The following is a 23,803-nucleotide window of genomic DNA, read 5'->3' as shown; positions in this document are numbered from 1 at the left end:
CCGGACGTCCTAGCTTTCGTTCTGCGGGCTTTTCCTACTTTTTTAATGACTCATACACAACCAATGGCAGATTTTCCAAATCCACGGTTCCATGTTTTGACAAATGCATACACTCATGTAACCACCCAACACAGAGCGCCCATCACCCCAAAAAGTGACCCTTATGCCCCACCAAAGTCCCCCTCTCTCCTTCTACTTTCTATTGCCATAGGTTACACTTGCCTTTTCTAGAATTGCCTATAAATTTCTTCTAAGTGAGCATGTATTCTTTTCAAGGCTTTTTTGGCTCCGTTTATTATTTTTGCGACTCACCCATGTTGTTCCTTTCCATTGCTGAGTAGATCGATTTGTTTAACCGTCCGGCAGTTGGTGGGCATATTGGCTGCTTTCAGTTTAGGGCTATTATAAACAACGCTTCTATCAAATTAGTGTACAAGTTGTAGTGTGAACGTGTTTTCATTTCCCTTGGCAAATACCAAGGAGTGGAAGGTGGGTACAAAGTCTGAAGGCTTATGGTGGCTCCGGGTTTATGGGTTTTCGCAGCTCCTCTCCTTACCTGAGGGGCCCTTTCTTTTCTAGCATCAGTGTTCGCGGTTCACGTTGGAGAGCCTCCCAGAACTGCCTACCCTGACCAGTCTGCCTGCTGTAGCATTTTTTCAAGTAAGCCATATGAAGCATTATTTTCATTCTTAATAATTAACTTAAAAAATCTGTAACTTTCGCTTTTTAGAAAAGTTAGATTTTTCAAGTTAAACAGATATTTGAGCCTAACTATATCCATACATTTGTTTTTCCACTGGAGGCACTGAACATTTTCAGCATTGCTAAGAACGAAAGCAGAACTTGGGACAAATAACTAGCACTAAAAAAAAGCAAGAGTCCACATTACTCAAAACAAGAAATACACATCAGACCATTTTAAAATAGAAAATGAAAGTTCATATTCAAGTTAAACCAAAAAAATCTTTAAGTCTTTTTGGTTAATTTCTTCCAAAAGATCAGTTAAGCTTCCAGTGAGTCTCCATACATGTTTTGACAGTAAAGTCACTTTTAATGACAGCCTGCATCACATTTGCACTTTACTGGCTTCTACGGATATCTCTGGGACCTTAGGGTGCTATCAAAATCTCATCCTCACTCTGTTTAAATCACAACTCATACTAAAGAGTAGTCTTGTGAAATTCTTTAGCACAAAACCTAGACAGGCTGAACCTTGCCATGGCAAGTACATGGCTAAAGATATACCGAAAATAACTAATGAAAAGTTTAAATGATTTGCTTGATTCTTAGGAAAATATAAAGGTCCAAAGTGGACTCTGAAGGTGACCCCAGATTCAACACATTCTGAATATAGTGAAATGAAGTCCCAGTGGCTGACTGATTACCCTAAGGTTAGGTCCGGGATAGTGCTGACAATACTGAGCTACAGCAGTGTATTTCTAGCACTGTAATAACAAAACAGATGAGGAAGTTAAATGAATATAATCTAAAATGCCATAATTTTAAAGTACGAAAAACAAGCCACACTTGGTTCCAATGGTGCTAAAAAGATGCCAGGGATGAGACTGGAATGCAGTATAAAAGGCCCCACAATAATAATGATGGAAGAATGTAGGGCTGTCAGTGACATTTCTTTATAACTTTTTATATCATGGTTGTATTTTTGTATTTTTGATAGGAAAACAAATTATAAAGGGTTCAAGAACATGTACTTTAAACTGTAAATTAAAATAAGTTTTTATTCAAAGCATCTTTTAAAATTACAGCATGTTTATTCTTATGCTGTTAACTCTGCCAAACTACAACTTAGCCATATGAAGCATAAAACACTTCAAAAGTTTGAATGTAAACCACATTTTTAAAACAAAAAGCAGTCTTAACACACCTCAAATTTTGGATACCAATGTATTCTGTCCAAGTAAATAGCTTATATCAAGAAAGAACGTTTTAAATATTTCTATAGTAAATAGTTGTAATAATTTCTTAAAACTTCCAATTATACAAATAAAAAAATGTTTGTGAATATAACTATTATTTATAGTTGATAAAAGCTGACTAGAGAAACAAACAAACAAAAACCTTTACATTTGAAGTCCTTAAATTTCATTATCTGTGAATTGGCAAATACTTGTGTTTTAAAAATTCTTACTGCGTGCTTTCTTCAGGTAAATTCATCAAATTTTAAATTTCCCAGGATTTAAATAGTTGTTTTATAGTTCATTTAAGTCATATTTGAGAAGGAAAATTCTAGACAAAATGTTGAAACCTAAACCAAGAAAATTCAGATGCTATAGTCTCTTTACTGTTTATAAGTGCTCCAAGTTAAAATTCTATATACCAGATTACAAACAAAATTCTTAGACCATTACAAATATAAATTCTCTTATTACAAAAATCCCTCAAGATTTGCAATTTACTGTACAGAGGAATTACATTTTTAAAGTATGTCCTCGTCATACACATTATTTGTTACTATCATCTTTTACACGTTTGCTCCTTTTCAAGACATTTACATACTTCCCCCCCCCCACCGTGGCTACATATTTTAAACTATCTGTGTACTGCAACACAATGGGATTTTTGGATAAAGAAGCCTACATTTTAGATAACATTTCAACTACATCTGTAGTCTACTACTTCAATTCAAAAAAGAAAATAAAAGGCACTGACAAGTCCATATTTCTATTATTCTGAGGTTTACTCCAATTAAGCAATCTATGAAATTACCATGCTATGCATGTTAGTTTCTGCTTAAAACAAAAAGCTAAAATGATGGAGGTTTATACCTACATCAAGGAAGTGAACCACTCAGCTCTTGATTTTTCTCTTCATGCTTCAGTACATAAAGTGGTATTTAAAAACTTCATCTGTTTGGAAAAACAGTTTAAAACCACCACACATGTTAACACACTTGCAGTTAAAACTATTCCAGAATCCTGCTTATTTGAGTAGCTAATATTTTCTGCAGTGTTAAACTGACAACTAAATTTAGTGGACACAAAATAGCTTGGCATATTATTCTGAAGTAATAAAGCAAGAAAGTGCTTTTATGCACGGAAAATACATTTGCTTCCATTTGCTAGTAATTCTAACCAAGCAGTACAACTAAAATTTAGTGTTTGCTAACAAAAGATCTAAAACAGCTCACTACCAACAACCCTGTAGATGTCCCTTTTATTCACAAAACTCCAAGTGCCAAATCCATTACAGGGCCCATAATACTTAAAAAAGAAAAAGACCAATTACCAAGCTACCTAGACTTTGCAAGATTAATCACTCAATTTTAGCAAATGAGAAATATGAAATGTGCAAAAGTTCCCAAGTTAACATAGTAGGGATGACAAGTGCTTTTCAAATCTAAATATTATAGTGAGTTTTTGTAAAGCCTCAGAAAGATAGAATAAGACCGATTTTACTCCAGTTTTGAAAATTCTGAACTGTTGTGCATCTTACCAAGATCCTCAAATATCTACTTTCTTCCAAAGTCCATAACTTAGAACATCCTCTGAAATAGTCAGTTTTCCATTCCATTAGTCATACCATTTTGGAATTTAAAAATATACATACTTACACACGTATCTTACACCTTCTTACTTGCTTCAGTGTTTACAGTATTGTTAAACATACTAATATATATTGTTAAAAATGATCTTATAAATAATCTATTTCAACGTTCTTTGGCTACATGTACCATCCTGTTTTTCCATACAAGTGTCTTATTCAGAAAGTGCTTCCTGTGAGAACGGCTTCCAATGAATGCATTAAACTTGCAAAATCTAGCTTCCCACAATATGTAGTTTTCTACCCTGTACTAGAAGTCCCGTATTTACAAAATACTTAAAACTTTACAACAAATCTATGACCATATAAAAAAAGTGCAATTCTTTCTCACCCCATGTTCTGGGGCGATGACATTCTTCATCAATTTCTACAGAATAGCAGCCTATCATAAGCAAATAAGGTGCTTAGCTTATGCCCAGGGGTGTCCTCTGGAAGTGCACTGGGCAGTCCTAGCGGCTACTGGCGCAGCGGCGCCCCGGTCAGGTTAGCCAGCTCTATGAGCGCCAGAGCCCCGTGTAGCCGCTCACGTTGCTCTTGCAGCCGGCGCGCAGCGCCGCGCTTCTCATCGTCCTCCTCATCCGAAGGCAGGTACTCTAGGGGGTCCTGCTGCTCCTGGTCAGCCTTCTGAGCCAGCTTTCCTCTCAAGGTGGGTGCGCGCTGCTCCCTCGTTTCCCAGTACCTACAGGAAACACACACATCGGTGACATGGGGCATGGGGCATCCTCCAGTGTTTACTTCTCTTTTAGAAACAGGGTTCTCACCACATGCTGTTTCACGTGTTTAAGTTTATGAAAGTACGAAGTGATTTCACATATACTACACATACTTCCCATTAGAGGAAAAAATTAAGTTCAAGAAGATGAGGGCCTTGCTCAGATTTCCAAATTCAAGAACTGGCAGTTCTGAGTCGCATACTCAACCCCCCTCTAGTCACACGTTTTTGCCACTAAACTATAGCCACCTTAAGGATCATGTGTGAAATGAACTAGAGTAAAATACGAAAGAGTAGAACAAATAATGTTATATGTCAATTATACCTCAATAAAAGTTTTTCAAAAAAAGAAACAGAACTAATCATTAGAAACCTCTCCATACTATCCACAGAGAGATGGTGACTTCTAACCAACTTAACTCTGAGACACTTTAAGCCCACAAAATATGACAGACAGATTAATATCTGTAACACATAGACCTTACTCAAATTAAAAGAGTACCACCATTATTCTATTATATAGCCAACTGGTAATTCACAGGAGAAAATGTACATGTGCTACCTTTTTGGTGCTAAACTAAAGAAAGGCATATTTAAGTACTACATACAAAAATGTCCATACAGAAATTTGTATATTATCGTTCCTAGTGGCTTTATTTGTAATAGCCAAAACTACCCAACTGCCCAACACCGAACAAATGAGTCAGCAAGTTGAGGCGCATCCACGCCGTGGACCACTGTTCAGCAATGAGGGCACACTCCGGTACACTCAACAACATGGACGAATCTCAGTATGGAGGGAAAGAAGCCAGACAACAAGAGTACACACTGTGCAACTCCATTTTTCTAAAACTCTAGAAAACGCAAACTGGCTTATACTGACAGAAAACAGATCAGAGTTGCCTGGAGGAGAGGAGGCAAGGCTGGCAGGAAGGATTGCGAAGGGCCCAAGGGAACTCTTGAAAGTGATGAGTGTGTTCAATGCCTTGTGGTACTGGTTTTACAGGTGTGTACATGTGTAAGATGTATCAAATTGTATACTTTAAATGTGTAAAACTTACTGTATTCCAATTATACTCACTAGAGCTGTTTTTTAAATTACATACAAAAAGCAACACAATTACAGATTTCAAGAAATCTGGAGTGCTCAAACTGGAAACATTTTGGCAGTACTTAGGTGTAACAAGAGAATGCTCAGTATGAAATGAAGGACAACGGGGAAAGAATGGCAAGGTAAGTTAGCATGGCCCGCAGGAGCCAGATAGTAAAGGGCTTTCAACACCCTAACAAAGGGCTAGACTTTAATACCAAGGGTCATGCTAGCATTTTAGCAAGATCCCTCTGGCAGCAGGGAGAATGGCTCGGCTCGGGAAGGGTTGAAGTGGCTGGATTTGAGAGTTGTTAAGGCAGATGAATCCCTAAGTCAATCACGGTGTAGGTGGGAGCAGGAGAGGACACAGACAAGGATGACCAACGGGTTTCTGCCTTGGGTAAAATTAGAGGATGGGGCAGTGGGGGCCCCCCATCAGGGAGAGGCAGGAAGGGGTACAGTACCAGACAAGCACACCCCTGCTGTGTGGAGCTTCCGGCCGCCAGGGAAAACAGACACTGAATGAATAAGTAAGCATGTGATGGAGGTTTTGAAAGGGAAAAGCGCAGTGTGCTTTAAAAACATCTATTAAGTGGGTCTAACCCTGTTTGTTTTGGGGGTTGGAGGAGGTTAGGGAAGAACTTCCTGAAGCAACGTTTATCCCAAGTAAGCAATGAAGAATGGGGAGAGCGGCTAATGAAGAGGGAACCACCCATTCGTCCCCAGCAGAGGGAGCAGTGAGCACAACGGCCTGGCGCAGAGTAACAGGGAGCCCAAGGGGGCGGGCGGCAGCTGCGCAGCCAGAGGGAGGCAGTTCGGGGCTCTAGGCTTTATCCTAAGTGTCAAGGAGGCTGCTAGTCTGTATGCAATAAATGACACCTTAAACCAAAATAGCCTAAGAGAAATCTTTTTATACCGGCTCCTTGTTGCCACTTAAAAAAATTAAATAAGGAGCTTTCTGGAACTTTCCTTTAGAAGAACCTCTAGCCTGTACCCCTGTAATAATCAACATGAATCTGACTTTAATAGGAAGAAAATGAAGTCATAGTGCAGTAAAAACAAATGAAGTAAATACTATTCTAGAAAATGGGGATGTAAGAAAGCTTGCTTTTAAAATACACTGTGACCTGGGCACTCAGACTAGTCAATGTCACATAGTAGCTTTCTACCACACTGGTCCTGGTGCCACTCCTACCAATTCTGTGGTATGAGGAGATTATGAAGTGCAATTTCAAGTTATTTTATAATATGTGCACAAAAGCAACTTATTTAAAATGACAGAGTTGCCGAAACCCCCAGATAGGCCCACGTGCTGGGCAGTCCTCTGCCATGGAGCCCAGGCAGAACCTTACTTTGCCAACCACTCAGCGGCAGCCTGGTTATCCACAGCCTGGTGTTTAGTGAGCGCGTCTGTGGGCTCCTCCCGCTTCAGCCTGGCATACGGGTGCTTCGGACAGTGGCGGTTTGCATGGGTGAATCTGCTGAGGCAGCCTTCAAACAGAGGGAAACACTGATCAGAACCTGGACAGCCAGCAAACACAGAAAATGTTGTTTCACTGGTACCCAAGAAAAGTAGAGACAATGAGATTTAACATTCTATAACTTGGGGGAGGAAAAAAAGAAAACCTAAGCATGGTATTAGAGGTGCTAGAGGGGAAGGGGAAGTGGCTTATCACCTCTTGGCCATCATGGCGTAAATGCATTCAACCCCACAGGAAAGTGACTGATCATCACAAGTCATAAGAATGGTCAAACCTCTGACCCAGGAATTCCATTCTTAGAATCTACCTAAGGAAACATCCCAAAAGATGAACAAAGCTTTGAGGAGGAAAACATGCCCACAGTTTTGTTGGTGACACATTTTTAAAATAAATTTAATGTTTACTATCCAACACAGAGACAATCATTGCTATCAAATTTCAGATATAACTATGCAAATATATACACAAGAAAAACAATCTAAGAATAGTGATGAGATTAAGAGAACCACATGAGAAAAACAATGATATTACTACCACAGCAGTGTTTCACCACTTTAACGAAAATTTAGACACTAATGTACTGCCTTCAGTCTAATAGTTAAAAAGTTTAAAATAAAGGTGAACACCTACTTTAAGGGTGGGATTTACTTTTACAGATTTTTCTACTGCCTACAACTGAATATAGTATTTTTAATTGCCCTTTAAGATTTTCATCTAAAAATAATATTTATTTAAAACTCAGTCATTTCCCAGAAAATGAACATGGATCACAGTTTAGGAAAAAGTTTATAATATTATAAAATTTATATCCAAAATCTCTCTTCCGAAAAAATTCAAGCAAAAGCTATTTTAACTTTTAACTCACAGCTAGTTATTCCATAAACTTAAGCCCTAGCACCATACCATTTTCTGAACAAACAAAAGGTTTCTCCCCAGTGTGGAGCCGCTGATGTGTTTTGAGCTGTCCGCTTTGAACAAAGGCTTTTCCGCAGTCTGGATAGTCACACAGATAGGGCCTCTCACCTATGGAGACAGATGTTATGTATTATTTCTGAGACAACATGGTGAGAAGAGGAAGAGGTGGAGGGAGACAAACAGCCTGTGTTGGTCAGAAATCCAAAACAGTAGGCGTGCCAGGCGGCAGCAGAGCACTCAGATGCCACCAAGCAGGTCCACTGGGAAGCACAGGAGTCTTCAGGCCTGGAGCTTGTAGATGCCTAGGTTCAAATCCTTAGTTATCATTTTGGCTTATCCCACATATTTTTTCCTCATGATCCAAATCACTCGCTCTGCTGATTCTTTAAAATGTGCCCAACTCCTGCCTTCCTGTCCCAACTTCCCCTGGTCACAGTGGCAGGCCCCCCCACTAAGAAAGAAGCCAGCTGGCTTCTAGTTCTCCCCCTGCACAGCACTTCCAGAGTAAATGGCACAGCACACTTGCTCTCGTGATGCCAACTACCCCCTAAATCATCCCAAACCTACACTCCTGGAACCACTGACAAGTATCTGCTGACTTTTAAATGGTCCCCTCATATCTGTGCTACACCTACTAGGTTAGAGAGCACACTTCATCTGCACTTCACTCCTGGGATTTATTCTGTCCACAAGGCAGTTCCTCATCTCGTTCTGCTCCTTGAAAATCCTTCTTCTCTGTCCGTTCAAATCTTCCCAACTCGGCAGGCTCTCAGTGAAACTCCCCCTACCTCAAAATAACTGAACTATGGAGCCCCTCCCTAACTCAGTATCCTGTGTTATTTATATATCATGGTACTCTCCATGCACAAAAATTTATAATACCTTGTACTCCATTTCAAGTCCTATACACACAATACAGTGCTAGACTCCAGAAAGTGCTCAGACATGTTCAGTCATAATCAAACTTATTTTTTGAACCATCATACTTTGATCCATACACTGGTTCTTCCAATGACTCAAAGAACAGCAATGAGTCCTCCCTCAATTTCTCATTATTTAGAAATGTATTAAATGATTGTGATAGTTGGACATCAGTTATTAAACATAGGATATGGGGGTTATTTAAGATAGTGAGAAAAGCTTTCTACAAAACAGATGCTATTGAGCTCATCTACACCAGAGCCCTGAGGCCCATTCCTGGGCACACAGCATAGCAGGCTGGGAGCATCGTGTGACAAGCAGTGAGTAGTAGTGGACCAGGACTGGGACGCAGGTATCTTTTCATGATGCCACATGGCTGTGAATCTTACCTACCCTGACAACACGTACTCTATGGTTTGGAAACTAGTTATTTGGGGCATTTCTGACTAATTGGATTGAAAAAGTTTTTTAATTCTCAAATTTTATGTAGTAATGGTTTTACTGAATGGTACCTAAAGTCAAAACCCCTTGGCCATTTTAGTTTATAATGATTCAAAATTAAAACTTTACCTTTTCTCAGGGACTTAAGCTAAGAAAACTATATTTTAGTATGTCATTAAAATATCTTCTCAAAAACAAAAAAACAAAAAAAAAGGAAGCAGGTGATGACCATAAAACAGTAAAAAAAATAGGGGCTAGGGCCAAAAGCTCAGGTGCCCAATAAGAATATGTGAGCCACTTCCAGTGGTCACATCAAAAAAGTAAATAGAAACAGGAAAAATTAATTCTAATAATGTATTTTATTTAACCCAATATAGCTAAAAGATTATCTTAATACATAATCAATACCAAAAATTCTTAAGGACATCCTTTACTCTTTTTCAGATAGAGTATCTTACACAACTTAGACTAGCCATATTTCAAGTGCTCAGGAGCCACATACTACTGTACTGGCCAGCAGACTATAGACTTAAGGGTACGAGAGGTTGGAAGGCAGTGGGTAATTGGGTTTTTGGCACCTCAGTTTCTCCATCTGTAAATTATTAGACACCATTATTAGAACCATTAGAACCTTCTGGGACCAACTCCTTCTATGGAAACAAGAATCCTATCTACCATTTTTTCAATCTCTATATAGTACTTAAAATGCAAGTATAATGTCTCTACACAAATACAGATGTATGATAGTCTTGGGGTAGCTCCTACAATACAGTTAACTATGAAAACCTACACAGCACCCAGACTTAAGGGCCAGGTCAAACACTGGGCACTCTAGAAATTCTACGGAAAACTTCACAATTACTATTTTCAGATTTGGCCTACAAATCAGTTTTGACAATTACGCAGACAACTTAAGGGCATGTTGCATAAAATTCAGATAGGTAGAGGGACAGAACTAAATTTAACAATAACATTCCTGTGGCAACTAAGTTTAAGTACCATGATAACTTTACAAGTCACAGAATATCAGTGTTCTGAAAACCATCCCTTCCCAACAAAACAGAGCCTGTTTAAGAAAAACTTCACATTAAGGAAATATAAAGCAGCTAAGAACTAATTTATGAGCTTAAATATCAAATCAGCTTTCAGGTAAGTATTACTTCTGGCATTCTCTAAAATTTGCTCAACTCACCTGTATGAGTCCTTTTGTGAGCCTGGAGTGATTTCTCCCGTGGAAACACCCTATTACAGATGTTACAACGGATTCTGCTGGACGAATGCTCTCCTTCATTTATTAAATCCCGGACAGTATCTGCTCTGGGTCTACCACGTCGGATTCCATCCTGTTAACAATTTGTATAAACATTAATATGATTTCTTGAACTTCACTCATTAAAGTAAAATATCTTAATAAATCACTTTTAAAAATGTTTGAGGGACACCAGTGAAAACAGCAGAGTAGGTAGTTCCAAAGGCCCATCCCTCCACAGATCACTGAAAAATCAGCTTTGTTACAACTCCAGAAAATAGAGATTGACAGTAACTCAGTGAAAGCTGAATCAACCTAAGACAGTAGGAAAGCTTGGCAGCATCTTTACTGCCCTTCTGACTCTCTCCCCGTCCCCCACAGTGGTCTTGAAGGCAGCAGCCTCACCCTCAGTGTGGGAACCTAGCCCTTGGTTCCAGAGAGAGCACAGCAGACCCCATTCTGAAAGAATTGTTTGTTCTCACCTGTCTGGGCCTACCTGAAGGACTGACATGAGATGCTTGTCCTTATTTTGCCTAACTTATAACTCTCTCAGGGCCGAAAACTGGCTACACAGAGGGCACGGCTCAAACCTGTGTAAGGCCAATAACAACTTGCTGCCTCCTGAGGCAAAAGATTTCAACTGAGACAAAAGGACACACCCAAAGCCCAGGGGGACTATCTGGGGAGATTCTTTGGGAACTCAGGGCATTGAGGAGAGCCCATGTATCCTAAAGATAGGAATTTAGAAAGCCACGCACTTGCCCAGGGCAGGAAGCATGCTCAGAGAAGACCTGAAAGCCCCAAGCTTTCACCTCTGGCTGATCTTCAGGCTCAGCAACAAGTAGGAAATGGGAGCTAGCTAGGGAAGGGCTGTTAAACAGTCTGGCCAAGCACAGAAGGAGAGCTACAACACTGTCACTCTGCAAAGTTAGTTGTTTTTTTCCTGGTTTGAATGGTTGTTAAAGACAATTCTTTACCCACTGAATGTTAAAACCGCCACTTAGAAGCAAACCACTATAGGAGCAGTTTTTGTATACTACTGAAGCTAAGGTGGTATTAATTCAAAATAGATTAAGTTTACAAGGTTAATTGAAATTCCCAGGGTAACCGTTAAAAAACTGGGGACTTTGAATGGTTGATTCAAACTGGTAGGAAGAAAAAATCAGCAAAGTTGAAGATATATCAAGTGAAATTATCCAGTGAGAGGAACAGAAAGCAAAAAGAATGGACAGAGCCTAAGACCCCTATAGCACATCACATGTCTTAGTCCATTCAGGCTGCTATAACAAAATACCATACACTGGGCAACTTTAAACAGTGGAAATTTATTTTTTCACAGTTCTGGAGACTGGAAAGCCCAAAATCAAGGTGTAGCATGGTCAGGTGAGTGGCCTCCTCCTGGCTCAGTCAGTACCCCCTAACTTCACAAGGTAGAAGGGGGCAAGGGATCTCTCTGGAGCCTCTTTTATAAAGGCACTAACCCTCTTCATAAGGGCTCCACCCTCATGACCTATAAGCACTTCCCAAAGGGCCTGTCCCCTAACAGCATCATCTTTGGGGGTCAGGATCTCAACACATGATATGGGAGACACAAATACTCAGACCACAACATCAAGCACACTAACATACACATCATTAGGGATCCAGAAGGCAAGAGAGAAAGGGCAGAAAGAATATTTGAAGAAAATGGCTGAAAAACTTCCCAAATTTGATTAAGACACAAGTATAAACATGTAAGCTCAATGAACTTCAAGAAGAATAAACAAAGATACACACTGAAACACATTAAATCAAATTGTCCAAAGACAAAGAATCTTGAAAACAGCAAAAGAGAAGCCGTTCATCACATACAAGGAGTCCTCAATAAAATTAACAGGTGATTTCTCAGAAGAAACTATAGAAAGCAGTGGGATGACATGTTTAAAGTTCTGAATGGGGGAAAAAAGTCAACCAACAATCTTATATCCAACAAAACTATCCTGCAAAAATGAAAAATAAATTAAGACATTTCCAGATAAACAAAATCTGAGACAGTTCTTTGCTAGTGCACCTGCCCTACAATAAATCTAAAGGGAGTTCTTCATGCAGAAATGAAAGGATGCTAGACAGTGACTCAAAGCCATACAAAGAAATTAAGAACACTGGTAAAGGTAAATGCATAGGTAAATACAAAAGCCAGAATGTATTGTACATTTGACTTATAACTTTTTCTTTCCTATATAATTTAAAAGACAAATGCTGAACATATTTTAAAATGTATAAATCCATGTTAATGGGAATACAATGTAAGAAGAAATAATTTGTGATGGTAACAAAAAGGGGGAGGAATAGCACTGTATAGGAGCAGTTTTTGTATACTACTGAAGCTAAGGTGGTATTAATTCAAAATAGATTAAGTTTACAAGGTTAATTGAAATTCCCAGGGTAACCATTAAAAAAACTGGAAACTGAGAAAGGAATGAAAAAGTACATTACAAAGAAATCAAGGACAAAGAAGGCAGCAACAGAGGAACTGAGAAAACAGGTACAAGACATCAGAAAACAAAATGGCAAAAGTAACTTCTTCCTTATAAGCAATTACTTTAAATGTAAATAGATTAAATTATCCAGTTAAAAGGCAGAGATTGGCAGAACAAACATGATCTATACTATCTATAACAGATTCACTTTCGAACCAAAACAAACTGGCTAAAAGTGAAAGGATGAAGAGAGATAACTATGAACACATACGCACCTGACAACAGAGCCCCCAAAAGATATGAAACAAAAATTGACAATTATGAAGATAGACAGCTCAAAATACCTAGAGAATTTCACTTTCAAAATGGATAGGACAACTAGACAGAAGGTCAACAAAGATATGGAGGATTTGAGAAATACTATAAACCAACTAGACCTAACAAATACAAAACACTCCAGACAAAAACAGCAAAATGTACATTTTTCTCAAGTGCACATAGAACATTCTCCAGGACAGACCATGTTAGACCATAAAGCAAGTGTCAATAATTTTAAAAGATTGAAATCATCCAGTTACCTTCTCTGGCACACATAGAATGAAACTACAAATCAATAAGAGAAGGAAAACTGAAAAATTCACAATATATGAAAATTAAACACACTTAAACAGCCAAAGGGTCAAAGAAATCACAAGGGAGATTAGAAGAGACTTTAATGCAAATGAAAACAAAGCACAACATAGCAAAACTTACAGAATACAGTAAGTGGATTGCAAGACTTACTATATGCTGCTCAATGGGTCTACAGGTCCAGTGAAATCCCTACTAAAATTCCAAAGGCCTTTTTTGCAGAAACAGAAAAAGTAATCCTCCAAGTGACATATGGAATTTCAAGAGGCTCCAAAGAGCCAAAACAATGCTTAAAAAGAACAAAGCAGAAGGACTCACATGTCCCTATTTCAAAACTTATCCCAAAGCAATGGCAATCAAGACAATGTGGTACTGGCATAAGGAAAGACATAAACCAATGAAACAGAATTGAGAGTCACAAAATAAGTCCATATCTATGGCTGATTGATTTTCATAAGGGTCTCAATAATGTTCAATGGGTAAAGAATTGTCTTCAACAAATGGTTCTGGGATAACTGAATTTCTACCTGCAAAAGAATGAACTTGGACCCGTGCCTCACACAATATACAAAAAAATTAACTCAAAATGCACCACACACCAAAATATAAGAGGTAAAACTATAAAATTCTTTAAAGAAAACAGAGATAAATCCTCATGACCTTGGGTTTGGCAATGGATTCCTAGATATGACATCAGAAACAAAGAATAGATAAACTGGACTTAATCAAAATTAAAAATATTTGTGGATCAAAGGATATTATCAAGAAAATGAAAAGACAATCTACAGAAGGGGAGACATTTGCAAATCATATATCTGATAAGGGTCTAGTATCCAGGATATATAAAGAACTTTTCCAACCCCAAAACAAAAAAACAATCCAATTTAAAAATGGGCAAATGTTGTAAACAGACATTTCTCCAAAGAAGTTATACAAATAGGCAGGAAGCTCATGAAAACATGCTCAACATTGTTAGTCATTAGGGAAACACAAACCAAAACCACAGTGAGTAAGTTATGTCTCGATGAAATTGGAAAAAAAACTTATTAGATTAAAAAAAAAAACAATGACATAGGACTTCATACCAACTAGGTCACACTAAAAAAAAAAAGGATAAAAGTAGGAAAGAGAACTGCTTTTAAGGCAAGAATACAGAGAAATTAGAACACTCATTTGTTGCTGGTAGGAATGTAAAGTGGTTCACGCCTGTGAAAATAGTTTGACAATGTGGCACAATGTCTGCACACACGTACATACACATACACAGTGAATACATATACAATGGAATGATATTCAGCCATGGAAATGATACATGTTACAAGGTGGATGAACCTCAAAAACATCATGCTAAGTAAAGGAAGCCAGACTCAAAAGACCACATGTTGTATGATTCCATGTAATGAAATATCCGGAATAGGTAGATGTTCAGAGACAGAAAACAGATTGGTGATTTTCAGAGACTGCATGTGGAGGGAACAGGAAGTAACTACTTAGGCTTACAGGGCTTTCTTTGAGAGCGATGAAAATGTTCTGAAACTTGATATAAGCAGCAGTTGTACAACATTGTGGATTAGTGTCACTGAATTACCTTTTTAAATGGTTCATGTTATGTTATGTGAATTTCAATTTAAAAAAAAAAACTAAGGAAACCTGAATATGCTATAGAATTTAGTTAACAATAACGTATCAATTGGTTCATTTATTGCAGCAAATATACCATACTAATGTAAAGATAGCACAAGAAATTGGGTGTGTGGTTTATGGGAACTCCTGTACTCTGAACTTGTCAATAAATCTAAAAGTAATCTAAAATGAACATTTACTTGAAAAAACTTTATTTCCCCAGATAACTTAAATTTTACAAATAAAAGTTATATGAAAAAAATTAAAGGATCACACTCAACTACATCCAAAAGGATGCGCTTACTGCATTGTTTAAAAATCAAAAGCCTTCCGAAAGCTTTGAGAGAATAAGCTACAGCAAAATTCCCTTCAATCAATTTTCCCTTTGAAAGTAAAGCTCAATCTCAACATGGATGAGTTATCTTACAGTTTAAAACAGTAAGACATGTTTTAAAAATTCTTGATATTAAAATCTACTTCCACATGGCAGCAATCTAAATGTCCACCAACAAACGAGTAGATAAAGAAAATTATTCAGTCTTAAAAAAGGAAATCTTGCCTTGTCTTCAACATGGGTGAACCTTAAAGACATTATACTACATGAAATCAGCCAGTCACAAAAAGACAAATACTACATGATTCCACTTATATGTGGTATCTAAAGTCATCAGACTCTCAGAAAGAAGAATGGTCCTTGCCAGAGCCTGTGGAAAGGGAGAGAAGAGCAGTTTGATTAGTACAGAATTTCGATTTTGCAAGATGAAAAAGTTCTAGAGATCTGTGCACATAATTTACATTAAAAAATGGTTAGGATGGGAAATTTTATGTTTTGTGTTTTTTGCCACAATTAAAAAGAAAACGTGGGAAGGCACTGAGGCAAATAGTATTACTGTGTAAATATTTACAGCACCGTCTCACACGGGTCCCGGTCACCTCAGCCTGACCACATGCCTTGCTCTGGCCAATCAAAGGTGAGTGGCATTTATATGTGTAACTTCTAAGCAAAAGCTGCAAAAGCTATCACATGGTTCTTCTTCTCTCTTCTCTCTGCCTTGAGACCCACACATCCCAGAAAGGTGGTAATGTTTCTTCTGAGTCCTAGCAGCCTAGAATGAACAGGAGGAGGAACCAACCTGCAGTCAACTCTCCCAGGACATATAACATGAGCCATGTTTAGGTGAAGATTTGAGATTTCTGAGGTTGCATTCTGAAGCATGCTTTTGCCTAAGTTAACTGATTCAGGCATATAGTTAAGCATTTGTAGATGGGATAAAGATCTCATCGATTCTTCATTGATCCCCAGACTGCCAAAGAGATTAAGAAGCTTACATTTATAATGAAGCTAGGAATTGGCAGGATTCTAATTTGGACCTTGACTTACTTATGCTTAAGTAATAAGCATTTATTGATACATACAATTATTGCTACAATTATTTCCAATTATTGGAAAGTATTATCAAATACTTTCATCTTCACCTTCTTTCCTCCTTTGCTATGATCTTCACCAGCTACATTTAGCTCTATTTTTGCTTATTAAAATTGTTAACCCAGAGTCAGCAAAGAAGGATCTAGCCAGGGGTAAATTACAAAATCCACTGCCATTATTTATGGAGTCACAATAATTGATTGTATGGATTGTCGCTAGTTATGGTCATATCATGAATAATTGTTTTAAATCTTGTTTTAAGATGCAAAAATAAATAGTACAGCACCTATAATCCACACAAATAGCAGGTGATTTTTGTTAAGAAATGGAACATGAAATCAGCTTCATCAAAAACCTTAGTAGTACAACTCCTCTGCTATGAAAGGATCCTTTTCCTAATATTGTTAAAATACCTAAAACATATTGTTGACTCTATTACAGTTTGCAATAACTGGTTACTTAATATCACAATTTTAAGAGTATCCATTGCCATTTTCTCTGTTACTGAAAAAAAAAATTAACAAGCATGTTTAATTTGTGGGGGAGATGTAAAAAAAAGTTAACCATTTGGCTGCTTCCCAGCTTAAACTACACATTTATATTTTACAAATGAGAAATGGACAGATGAAAAATACAACATCCTAGCCATATCAGGTAAGGCTTCACTAAGTGTAATACTTCAACTGAGAAAATTAAACAAGGCAAGTAATCATCTAATACCCTAAATAAGTGGATAAAGAGCATCTTTTAACCATACATATAAAAATAAGCAGTGCTATTTAAGAGGGCCCTTTTCATTTTGGCCTTAGCAATAAGGAAACCTTGTTTCTACATGCATTTTGACAGTATGCAAAATAGAAGAATGTTACTGCATCAGCAATTAAGTACACCTATAGCATAAGAGACCGATCTTGTCAAGACTGCTGGATGACTCACAAGGAAAAGTAGAGCTGACAAGAAATTCGAAGACATATTGTTACTATGTGGCAAGTTCTGCAAAATAAGCTACTAGAAAGAAGCAAAATGATTAAATTGACAAAAATATTTGCATACTTTAACAATCTCATTACTTCCAGAAGTGAATTTCAAAGTGTTTTCTGAACTATTTCATGATGTTTTGAGTTTTCAATGTCAATAACAACCTTAAGAAGTTATTTAATAAAACTTGAGTTATTTCTCAAGCTACTTAGAATAATGTACATAAACTTTTACCTAGGCTTTAGAAGAAGTTATATTCAAACTTGATATTCATCTGATGACTAAAAAAAACCTAAAAGTCCTTGATACATTTTTATACAAAGTAAAATTCAAATAAAGTGCACAAATACAACCTAGAAGAAGAAAAATAGGTCTCCTGGGCATGTGTACTTGACAAGAAAATGAGAAAATGTAATTGATCATATTTCCCTTTTTGAAATCAGATTTAGATCCAAATTTCCTATGACTTACCTCTCTGCTTCCTGATTCCATCCCCCACTTTGACCTATTGGCACAACTTTCTAAGACTTAATTTGCACTTACCTATTCCATCGTGTGCCCTCATGAAACATCTCAATTTAGATATAGATAAATAGTGTGTATTTCATAGATCAACTTGCATTAGCTTAATTTTAAAGATAAACCCCTAAAGTCAATCCATATGTGATATATAATGGAGCAATATCATTAAGGATTAGAAGCAAAGGCTCTGGAAGGTTCCAATCAATTCTGACACTTACCATGTGATGTAACTAAACTGAATCTTCGGAATTTTCTCTAATTATTTCTTCATTATCAAGAAGGTAAATTAAAGAGCTCAGAACACTCTATAGATCACGAATCACTCTATGCTCATCAGCTATTTATAAGTTTGTATGCAGTCCAGGTGTTTGAGTTGCTCAGGTGATAGAAAGGAAAAGCAGATGGACATCTGACAGGTCCCAAAGGATGAACAGCATCTGAAGCTATGCACAGAAAAGCCAAACCACACAGGCCCCAAAGTGGAGAAGTAATCTCATGAATTAAGTCTCAAGTGGAAAGCATGAGGCAGGGAGGCTTGGAACAGCCTGTGGCAGAGGGAAATTTGACCTACCCTCTTCCCTCCCCTCCCAGAATTCTACAAGCTAGGGGAAGATAGTGCTGATAGAAAATTACATCCCAGCAGTGCTAAGCAGTCTTATGATGAGGGGCCAAAGTAAGTTGGTAGACGAGAATATTCTGCTATCCAGGCAAGGGAGGTAATGTTGGGCAGGAACAAAGGAGAGCAAGGAAGGCTGACACCAGGGGTATAGGACTCAGAGCTGAGTTAGCACCTCGCTTGGGAGCAGCAAAAACTAGACAATAAATGCACATAAATGTTGCTCTCAAAACCACAGCTGTTATTGCTTCTAACCTGCATACTGAGGAAAGGGGGCATGGGGAGCACTATACAGGCACCAGCTCTAGTCTACTACCACCTTCCCACAAAGCAAGCAGATTTGGTGAGCACTGATACACCCATGACCCATGCGGAGAAAAGAATTTCAAGTACTTTAGAGAAGCAAAACATAGGGGGCTGAGATGCCAGGTCTTTAGAGCACTGATCACAAATCAAGCTCACTCATTTCCTTAAATAAAAGGATATCCCAGACCTTTCCTCCTCAAGATGAGGAAGCTAAATGAATGAATATTTGGAGCTGTATTTGGATTGCTTCACTGATAAAAGGACAAGTTGAAATCAATTCATCTAATAATTTTGAACGTTACAATATGTGTGAGAAAAAAAAGAATGCAAAACAGCCTTTTTTACACGTTCTTCATAACTTCTGGTATATTTTACCTCTGAAAAGACGTGAACAAGGTGGAAATAAAATTCAAACCCATGCACTGTATGAGCAACTTTTTTTTTTTTTGAGAGGGCATCTCTCATATTTATTGATCAAATGGTCGTTAACAACAATAAAATTCTGTATAGGGGACTCAATGGACAATCATTAATCAACCCCAAGCCTAATTCTCAACAATCTCCAATCTTCTGAAGCATAACGAACAAGTTCTTACATGGTGAAGAAGTTCTTACATAGTGAATAAGTTCTTACATGGTGAACAGTGCAAGGGCAGTCATCACAGAAACTTTCAGTTTTGATCACACATCATGAACTATAAACAATCAAGTCAGATATGATTATTCGTTTGATTTTTATACTTAATTTATATGTGAAAACCACATTTCTCCCTTATTATTATTATTATTACTATTTTTTAATAAAATCCTGAAGTGGTAGGTAGATGCAAGATAAAGGTAGAAAACAATTTAGTGCTGTAAGAGGACAAATGTGAATGATCAGGTCTGTGCCTATAGACTAAGTATTAATGCAAGCTAGACAAGGGCAACGAAACATCCACGGATGCAGAAGATTTCTCTCAAAACAGGGGGGGTGAGGTTCTAAGCCTCACCTCTGTTGATCCCCAATTTCTCACCTGATGGCCCCCCTGCGACTGTGCCTGTCTTAGGTTGTTCCTCCCTTGAGGAATCTTACCCGTCTCTGGCTAACCAGTCATCTTCCGGGGCCTGTATGAACAACTTTTATAAACGGTATATGTGAAGCTAAATATGTTTTAGGCTGAAAAAAACATACTCAGAGATTTGATTTATCATAACATTCATCTTCTTGGAAATCCAAAATTTGATTGCTACAATTAAGACTAAATGAAAATCTGCCACAAGTAGCTGTGCGACCCATAAGGTGTAGGTTTCAACCAGGTTGTCACATCCTTCCAACACTCTGATTAGGAGCGATTCAAGGTTAGCGACAACCGCGTCCGGTTCCACCCGGTGCTCTCAGCACCTAGGAAAGTAGTACGCTGGCTGAATGAAGGGCAGCGAGCGCTCCTCTCCCGCTGCGGAAGACGCCCCTCAGTCCGCTCTTGCTCCTCCGCCATCCCCGCGGGGCAGCCTTAGCAACGTCAGGTACCCGCAGTGGTGCAGGACCAACCGCGCAGCCCCCTCCCTTCCCGCACCCAGAGGAACAGCCCGAGCCCCGCACCCCTTCCACCGGCTCTCGAGCACAGGCCTCTGCGGTCCGCCCCGCCCACTACACCTGCCGGCGCCCCGCCCCGCCCGCCCAGCCGCCTTCGGTCCGTGTCACGTGGCAGTCAGCTCCGCCCCTTCCCCGGGGGCTCGTTTTATGGCGCGCGGCAGTGACGTCAGCGTCCTGTCACCCGCCCCTGCCCCCGCCAAAGCAAGTTCGCGTTTTAAACTCGGCCCCGCCCGCCGCGTCCGCTGGCGCTGTCTGCTCCTGGGCCGCGCCGTTAACGGGCCCGGGCAGCCCCGCGCCCCACCCGCCTGCGCCGCTCACCTTAAGGTGACTGCTGTCCGGGCTGCTGGCTTCTTCCTCGTCCTCACCTCCCGAGGCGGCGGGCGTTGGCGCGCTCCGACCCCGAAGCCCCGGGTGCTCGGCGGCGGCGGGCAGTACGGCCGAGGGGGCGCCCCCCGCGGCCCCGGGGCTGAGCGTCACGTTGTGCGCGTTCTCGCCCCAGCGCCACGGGTACACCATGAAGTCGCTGAAGCCGGGACTGGTGGGGATGAGCGGCGGCGGCGGCTCCGGCTCCCCGCCGCCGCCGCCGCCCGAGGGCTTGATCGGTGTCGTTCTGATGACCGACACCAGCACCCGCTTCGGAGAGTTGTGGCAGAAGATGACGGGCGGTGGCTGCGGCGGGGGGTCCGCCATTGGCGCTTCCACGCCTCGGATCATCCCCCGGCCCCGATCCACAGCTCCGGCGGCCGCGAGCCGCGCCCCTTGTGCCCGGGTCCGACCTTTCGCTCCGCTCGCCCGCGGTGCTCAGAGCCGGTGCTCAGTCTCGCCGGCTCATGACAGGCGGACGTTTCCCGGAATTCTCCTGCGCGGCGGCCAGCGAAGGAGCGGGGCGGAGCGGCTTGGACGGCACTGGGCGGCCAGGGCCGGACCCCACACTCGGGCCAGGCGGCCCTCCGCTCTTTGTACGCCCCGGCGCAGGGTGCGGCGGTGGGAAGCTGCGAGCGGCTGGCCTTGCGGTGGCAGGAAAGCAGGATGCGCGGCGCCGAGCCCCCGAAAATAACAACCTGCAGCCTGGGTCCTTGCTCCGGCTTTTCCCGCGTTACATTTCGCGCCTGGGCGGAACCAGTCACCGCGAGGTCCCTGCCGGGTGGCCGCGACAGCGAGTGACAGGCCGCGCGGGCCAATGGCCGCGCCTGGACTTCTTTCCAGCCGAGCGGGGCGGAGTCCGGCCTGCGCGCGGGTCCCCTCTGCCACGCCATTGGCCGCCGCTCTCGTATTTTTTTCTGCCTCGACGGCCAACTGCGTTCGAAACTCCGGGGAAGCGCGCGGCGTCGGCCCCGGTCCAGACACACCCGGCCGGCAGTCTGCGCGGGGCGGCTGGGCCGAGGCGCGCGGGGGGCGGGCGGCAGGAGAGGCGCCGGCCGGCCGGGGTGGGGCCGGGCGGTCGTTGGTTGCTGGGCCGCGGTTCCCGCGCGCCGGCAATTTAAAGGGCTAGGGCTCCGGCCGCCCGTTGCCTAAGCAGGTTTCTAGCAGACGCCCCCTGGGCTGTGGTGGGCGTGGGTCCCGGGCTTAGCCTAGCTGGGCCTGTTTTCCCCGTGTAACGTAAGGTGGTTAAGGAAGTGGTCTCCGAGGTCCCCGTGTGCTGCTCGCTGCAGGAACGGCACAGGGGTACAGCTGGCGTGTGTCCCTCTTACACCCGTGACCCATGTCCCTAGGGCCGCCGCGCAGCCTACCCCTCGGCAGCAACCCAGCGCCTGGACGGGCGTGGAGCTCCGGCCGCAGGACCCTTCCGGTCAGGGCCGACTCCTGCTCGTCCTGCCTCAGGGACTCCCGCCCCAGGACCGGACAGCGCTCAGAGAGCGCTTGCGGAGCCTCGGGGGCGCAGAGCGGTGTCAGGCAAAATGGGGTGGCCAGCTCGCTGTAGTAGAAGATGAGAAAAGTGACTGTGTCTGTTCTGTCCTGTTTGCAAGGGCCTAGCCTGCTGAAAGAATGAATACCGAATAGTCAACGGCTAGAATTGGTAATTAAATTGGAACACGCCTTTATAATAGCTGAGTAGTGTCTCACACTCATAAATAGTTATGCCTAAATTAATTTAGCCACAATTCTTGAAAAAAATCAACAGGAACAACTGCTTAGATACATTTTTTAAGTGATAAAAAGTAACCCATGGAATTGTATGTTTTAATTCATGTTTTTAAAATGGTGGGAAAATTGCTTGCCGATACACAATATCTGTAACAAGATACACTAGAAATTAATTCATCAGTTAACTCCAAGGAGGGGCATTATGTGGCTGAGAAACAGAAATGGAAAGATTTCAAAAGACACAACATATAACTGTATCTTTTGATCTCTGAACCAAGTGAAAGTACCTTTTCAAAAAATAAAATAGTATATAGCTACCATTTCCTGAAGGCTCACTAAAATCACAGCATGTGTCTACTGATACACAATAATATAGATGGATGCCTCACATTCTACTACTATCAACAATTCCATGAGGTGGAATTTCCCATTTACAATTTCAGGCTGATCCAAAGCCACATAACTCAATAAATTAGTCCTTTAAAAGTATTTATTTGAAAACTGAAATAAAAAGGCCAAGTTTGAAAACTGTGTATGGGTTATACTTCTTAGTGTCAGCTAAACAAAAGGAAGAAGTGGCTGAAAAATGGGGCCCCCACATTTCTGAGACCTGTTTCTCATATTTAAAAACTTCCAGGTTTGAGGGTTAAATCCAGTTTGGAACTTTGTTGATATGGAAAGCTGAAAGTTCACCTATCATTTCACTTAATTTAGTAAATTTCTTTTTACAATTTCATTCACCATATATTTCTGAGTCAGTTGGATAGGAAATATAATCTATTTTATACTTGAAAGATATTCAAAAGAAAAAGTGATCATGACACTCAAATTATGGGCTGAGCAAGATCCAACAGATTACAACCAATAGTTATTGTTTAACATGCCCCACAGTGCAAGATGAATCACTCAGAACCGGGACACTTTCTGCTTCTAAAAATTACCCTGCCAGCTCCACTTGCTCTCTGCCTCAAGAAAATGAAAGACATGCCAGGAATGTGTGAAGCGGGCAGAGGGTAATTCCAGGAGCAGTGTGAGGTCACACAAGACCTGCTTGTTTGGCTCCATTTCCATGCAAAGAAGAAGGTCAAGTGTGTACAATATATTCCTGATTTCTTTGTTCTGCCCCAGACAGTTTACATCCATTCTGTGTACTATTTCTGAAGAATACTAAAACCCATTTCAGGGTACTTACTATATTAGTACAGTAGTCTT

The 23,803-nt window shown here is 40.8% G+C and overlaps 1 protein-coding gene across 1 annotated transcript; it reads right to left on the bottom strand.

Annotated features, from left to right (window-relative positions):
* Positions 1 to 936: 936 nt before the first annotated feature.
* ZNF367 (zinc finger protein 367) lies at positions 937 to 21,244 on the bottom strand. Its single transcript, XM_036904406.2, has 5 exons — positions 20,825 to 21,244; positions 10,314 to 10,464; positions 7,748 to 7,867; positions 6,716 to 6,854; positions 937 to 4,240 (listed from the first exon to the last, which is right to left on the bottom strand). Exons 1-5 carry the CDS (start codon positions 21,218 to 21,220, stop codon positions 4,018 to 4,020), a joined length of 1,029 nt encoding a protein of 342 aa, XP_036760301.2. The 5' UTR covers positions 21,221 to 21,244; the 3' UTR covers positions 937 to 4,017.
* Between the last annotated feature and the right edge of the window lie 2,559 nt (positions 21,245 to 23,803).

The sequence above is a fragment of the Manis pentadactyla genome, chromosome 3 (assembly GCF_030020395.1).
Source record: "Manis pentadactyla isolate mManPen7 chromosome 3, mManPen7.hap1, whole genome shotgun sequence".
In the NCBI taxonomy this organism is placed as follows: Eukaryota; Metazoa; Chordata; class Mammalia; order Pholidota; family Manidae; genus Manis; species Manis pentadactyla.
Note: the sequence above shows the minus strand (reverse complement) of the source record. Positions and strands in the feature narration are given on the sequence as shown.